Source organism: Anopheles funestus, chromosome 2RL (assembly GCF_943734845.2).
Source record: "Anopheles funestus chromosome 2RL, idAnoFuneDA-416_04, whole genome shotgun sequence".
Classification (NCBI taxonomy): Eukaryota; Metazoa; Arthropoda; class Insecta; order Diptera; family Culicidae; genus Anopheles; species Anopheles funestus.
In genome coordinates this window covers 66,441,957-66,447,943 of record NC_064598.1, presented here as the reverse complement: position 1 = coordinate 66,447,943, position 5,987 = coordinate 66,441,957, and the positions used below count along the sequence as shown (strand labels likewise).

Here is a 5,987-nt window from a genome sequence, read left to right as displayed (position 1 = left end):
TTACTCCCCAATGTGTATGTCTGTTTGTGTTAGTGTTTTCGGATTTTTCGGTGGACGGCCAGGCTTGCGCTTAACCGTTCCTCCGATCGACGCGTTAGACGCATCGCTATCCGTTTCGTCATCGTTTTTGCGCTTACCTTTGATATCAGGATCTGGCTTTGAGGAAGAAGGGATGGGAGAGGGAGCTCGAGGCACTTTGAAAGCATGCGTAGAGAGTGCGTTCTCACTCTCCACTGCACGGTTTGTTGGTGTTGGTGCGGTGCTCAGAGCCACCGGTGCTGCACTCGTAGCCTTCGCTGACACGGCCGGAGCCCTCGGTGTCTCTGTCGGAGCCATCGGTGCTGCAGTCGAAGCCTTCGGTGCTACGGCCGGAGCCTTCTGTGCTGTCGCCGGTGCCTTCGGTATTGGCGCTTTCACTGGTGGTGCTACCGGTGTTTTAGATGATGTTAGAGGCTTTGGTTTGGTTTTTTGTGTTGGTGCTGTTGGAGCCGCCTTCGTCACTCCTGCGTAGGATGCCCCCTGCTTTACCAAGCTTCGCTTGCTCTGCATGCATCCCATGCCCGTGTGCTCAGGCATTAAGCAGTATCGGCAGTAAGGATTTTGTCCACTGTAGGTAACGGTGGTACGCTCCTTTCCTACCAAAATTGTTGGTCCGAGCTGCAGTGTTGGTGTCCCGAGAATAATTTTGACGAGGCGTATGCCAGTCTTTATTCCCGGAACCTTACTCTCCGGTCCATATTCGGTTTCTGTTACCGAAAGCACTTCACCAAAGCAAGCAAGCGCTGCTTTGATTTCGGCTTCGGTAACGTAGGGGGGAAGCTCGTGCAGCCGCATCTCCGTCGCTCAAATCGCGTTCGCGTTTTGATAGACGTGATAAACGTTGCAGTGAATGTCATTGCGCACGGTTCCGTCACTAATGTCTTCTCTACCGGCTCGCTCGTTTTTTTCCCTGTGTCTCTGGTCGTTTGCGTGAGTCGGTGGTACGATCAGTGCAAACATCAAGATTTAAACTGTTTTGGTAGGATTTCTTTTTTTTTCTTTCTTTCTTTTGGTTGGACACCAAGTCTCGAGCTTGTACGGAGCAAAACGTTCGAACGGACGCAGCCCAACCAGAACCGTAAGCTACCGGGCGCCTCCATTAGCATTTGTGTCAAAAAATGAGCCACGTTTTCACGCAGCAGATGGGGTGTTTCGGAACGTTTGCTCGATGATGCAATAGTTTTGCATACATGAATGGTGAATTAAGTCCCAACAATTGTGCAGATCGTGCAAAACCCCCAATGGGGCTACCCAGAACATCGGCGGTCTTCCGATGCAGACCGCGCGCACGTTTTGACAGTAAAACATATTTTTCAAATAAATTTTTCATTTCACCACAATGTGGCTGTGAGGGCCTCTTTCTTTTTTTTCTTGTTTTTGTTGTTGGATGCGCTGTGATCGACTTTGTGAAAAGTGACACACATTGCTTTCGTATTCTCGAACCCGGTCGCGGGATCGTGCTGCGCTGCCTGACGCTTGGGAATATTCTCTCGCGCGAGCGGATGTTTATCACGTGACTTCGCTATAGAGCTGGATGTTTCCTGGTGGCGAGTGATATCATTCTCGGTACCACCAGCTCGGACACGTCCAGTTCGCACGTTGTAAAAGCGTGGGCAGAAGAATTACAGCGCTCCTGAGGATTAATATCGTGTTTAATTTTGTCAACCATCATAAAGCTCCAGCCACGGCTGGTCCACCGGAACGTGGTATCTGTGAGGGTCCACGTGCGAGGGGTCGATCCGAGCCGGGTTGAGTGGCGTACTGGCCGGGTAAGGTTTGAAATGCTGTCAGCATGCATTCGCGAGAACTGGCTTGGAGGAAAGTTAATTCAGTTATGCAGGTGACTGTTTCCGTTTGACGTGTTCTGCTATGCGAGTGGTGGAGAAGAATTAAAAGAGATGCTGTGTAGCATTGTGTACCATGCCTGTTACATTATAAGATGATGGCACATTTTGGACACGGAAAAGAAACCATCGTAAGCAATGATTGTTGGGCTGGGACGAAAGACAGCGAAACAGAGTAAAGCCAAAACCATAAATCAATCAGGTAACTTTCGTTCACCGGAAATGGCAGTTGCTGTCGTGCCGGGGACAGTTCGTCCAGCAGGATGTGTGCTGACAAATTCCTAGTAAGCTTAGTGCGCTTGAATGGTTTTTTTTTTTTATTTTATTCGTTGAATTGTGACGTTTGTTCGCTGAAGTCTTTTCGGCGGTTCCGGGCAAATCACTTATGTTTAATGGAGACATCTGTATGTATGGAATAATTGAATATTTACCGGAAAGATGTCTTTTGTTTTGATGAAGATAAATTATGAGGTAAGCAGTGTAACAGCATAATTCTGGAGAGATTTACATTGACTTATTTGACTTTTTTTGTGCTTTGGTTTAGTTTAATAAATTTGCATTTTATTGATAATTTTCCGTTCAGAACTTTTTATCTTCGGAACGCTAATGATTGAGACATTAATTTTGAAATAGGTCTGTAATTAAATTTTAGTTAACAGTAATAATTATAATTTGTTTACCGTAGTTATCATAACATAACGAAACTGTCTAGAAGAGTAAAATTTAAAAATATTTGTTCTAGGCTCAACATTATTCATAAATGGAAAGTTGCTTTCCTCTGACCATTTATTTTATGTCTAAATACTTTTTTCAATGTTTGTTTTTTGGGTCATTATAGTTTCTACTAAACTTTATCTGTTTTTTTGTGAATACTAACTTTATTTAAATTTAAAAATTTGAAGTAGTTCAATTCATTTATTTCTAATTTTAAATTTTCAATAAACAACGAGCTAACAAAAAGATAACAAATTTGATTCTAATCCAAATCGATACTACAAGCCGTACGATTAAAAAACTTCCACCACGCGCTAAGAAAATTATTTAAGCTACATAATCAAGCTAAAGCGTCCAACTCGTAACTCCGATATCAGTAAAAGCGCACATGGCTAATATGCATCGTCCAGTGCAAAGGCCACGGAAGAATGCTAATGCCCCGGATCGAAAGTTTTCCGAATTGATTAGGCCACACTTATTGGAATTTTGGTTCGACACCTCGCGATAGCTTGGCTGCGCTCATGTCCTTTACCGAAAACTTTAGCTTTCGCAAATGTTTCAAAGAGGCATCATTTGCTTCACTTGATCACATCGGTTCACCCTCGGTGGTGGGACGTGAAAGTGTGAAATTGAAATCGATTTTGAGACATCCAATCGATAAACTTTCTTCCCAATGAGCGTGAACGCAAGCTTGACGGTTTCGGATCCGGGAGGACTAAAGAAGATCGCTTTTAAACGCTTCGAAATAGGGGGGCACCTCAACTGGAAAGTGGAACGGCACAACAAGAGCTAACATTGCGATATCCCTTACCGTCATTACCATTAGGCGGGAGTTTTAGGCGCAAAGTTTATCAATTTACCTGCTTCTGGTTACTTGCTCGTTTCCGTTCTTTATTAGCTTTATCTGTTCTGCAAGGGTATTATATGAGCGAGGTATCGATATATTTTTTTTGGTTCGTATTGATAAAAAGTGCGTTACCGTATTATTTTCCACGATTTTCTCACCGCAAAGGGTGGGCAAAAGATTGTGCGCTAAATTCTGACTTATCGCACCGAGAGGGTGAGAAAAATGCTCATGTTTTATCGGAAGGCTTTCTGGGAGCGGATGGGCGAATTGAAACGCAAAGGAATCATTGCTCGTTGTAACGATAGGCTTTTCGTTTTACCTTATGGGATACATCATCCAATAAAACTACAGCCCTCGTTCCAACACTTTTTTTTTTCCTTACTGTGGTTTACGTCGCAGTTATCCCTTGCTTGCCTTATGTTTCGGATTTATCCCAATGAAAAGGATATGTTTATAGACTTTTCTCCCATACCAGAGGGCACAAGATAGGAAGAGCTATTGCATCTGACTGTGTTTTTACTTTCTTTCTTTTGATACCGGTCGCCGTAGTGTAGTGTAGGTCAAACATTCATGTCCGTTGCAGATAAAAATACTCAATACGTCTTAGTTCGACTCAATACTGGATGTTAAATTTATGAATGAAAATAAAAACGTACCAAAATGAAGCAAGCTCCAACAAGCTTGAAAGAAGCTACACTGGGCAATATCGAAGGGATGATGGGTCTGCATCGGGGGTAAATGGGCATGGAAATCTAATAATTCTCACCGATGAAATTGAATTTATAACACCATAATTTTCCATTTATGGCAACATCGGTTTCAATATGCGCCTTATCTGAATATAGTATTCTCTTTTGTGGTACTTCCTTGACCTGTATTGAATATGGATATTAAATAGAGGAATAATTCATATTACTGATTTTTAGTCTGTGAATAAAAACGGAATATTTGCAGAATCAAAGAAGTTTGCAAACAAATACATAGAAGGATTCCTGTTTATATAATCAGAGCAATTAGACGATGTTAAATGATTCTGAAGAACTTTTGAGAATCATAAACTGCATTGGACGAATATAGGTTTGTAAAATAAATTTGCACCATGTTAATTTTCATTATATTAAATTTAAATTTAATGATGATTGTTTGGTTATTCAAAGATTTGCAAAATAAAGATTATTTTATATGATATTCTTTGGAAATTTTTTTTGGTAAATTATTATACCTAGCATTTGCGGCTGTGGAATATCAATAAAGTTCGTGTAACTCTATGTTCTTAAATAACATTGAAAAAAAAGAAACTTTCCCATACCGGGAATCGAACCCGGGCCTTCCGGGTGAGAGCCGGATATCCTAACCACTAGACAATATGGGACTTGCATTTGCAAGCCGTTGTTTATAGTTTGACAGCGCAATGGAAGAAAATAAAATGTTCCTTCACAGCGTGCTATTTGAGCGTGCTATCATTTATTTATAAATAATTTTGAACTTTGGTAAACATTGTGCTGGCCACTTAAAATCTCATACTTGCCGTATTGCGCAGGGTAGCAGTTTAAGGTTGTAGAGAAAGAACAAATCAAACATTAAAATATGTTTTACAGTATTGAAGCAAATATTATTACAATCTAGGAAATTGAAGCTTTATTTACTGGCAAAATAAAAATTAAATTCATTACGTACATGCTATATAAGGGTAAATCTTTTTCTTTATTCTGCTACTAAAAAAAAGCAAAACAACAACTGGTACAATAACATCTACTTCTTGTCAAAAGTGTCCAATTTCCAAAACTCTCGTACCGCTCGCACGAAACGTATTTTGTTTTTTTTGTTCTTTGATATCTGCTTTTGCGCTCGCTGGGATGGATAATCATCTCATCATGCTAATTAGTTTTTAACGCTTCCCTGAAACTGGCGCAACGCCGTTTGAAGGAATGCCGAAAAGGAATGCTACCGGTGCAGAATCGTTTCCGCGATCCCGTAAGTACGTTCGCCGTCTCCCGCGGTTCAGATATCACTGGTATCGTGCACAATTCTAGCAGCACTTGGCAGATTGGTAACGCCAAGCTAAGGCGACTGTTTAGTAGTTGGACCAACATTTTCTCCACAAGCGTGAAATGTTTCGCTTAGACACCGACGTGCAAGTAGCGTGAATTGTGTTATTTGTGCAACAATTCAAGCGCGAAAAGACTTTATGCTTTTAATTTTCTGATGCGATATACTGTAATACGCTTTGTGTATTATGATGTTAATAATAGGGAATGCTTTATTATTATCCGATTATTTAGGATGATTAGTGGGTGTGCAATGAACGCAATCTAATTGTTAGTTTTGAACATAGCTAGGGGTATACATGTTCACACAAGAAAAAGGAATAATTACAGGGTTTTTGGATGATAGAACAACGCAAGCGACTATGAAAATTATCGCACCACATGACTACAATCAACTAAATGGAAGCATACGATAAGCACAGACAATATTTTACTACTCGCGAGATCGTAATTCATTAATGCCCTATCATCTCAAAAACCCTGTAATATATTTCT

The 5,987-nt window shown here is 40.9% G+C and overlaps 1 protein-coding gene and 1 non-coding gene across 2 annotated transcripts; both read right to left on the bottom strand.

The window, feature by feature from the left end:
- Positions 1-834, bottom strand: LOC125774933 (uncharacterized). The gene has a single exon (XM_049445305.1). It carries the CDS (start codon positions 832-834, stop codon positions 1-3), a length of 834 nt encoding a protein of 277 aa, XP_049301262.1.
- A 3,910-nt stretch (positions 835-4,744) lies between these two features.
- Trnae-cuc (transfer RNA glutamic acid (anticodon CUC)) lies at positions 4,745-4,816 on the bottom strand. The gene has a single exon. It is a non-coding gene; the product is annotated as a tRNA-Glu (tRNA).
- Between the last annotated feature and the right edge of the window lie 1,171 nt (positions 4,817-5,987).

Bases quoted from the DNA above. Each gene is read 5' to 3' on its own strand.
- LOC125774933 (XM_049445305.1), bottom strand. From the start codon at position 834: ATGCGGCTGCACGAGCTTCCCCCCTACGTTACCGAAGCCGAAATCAAA.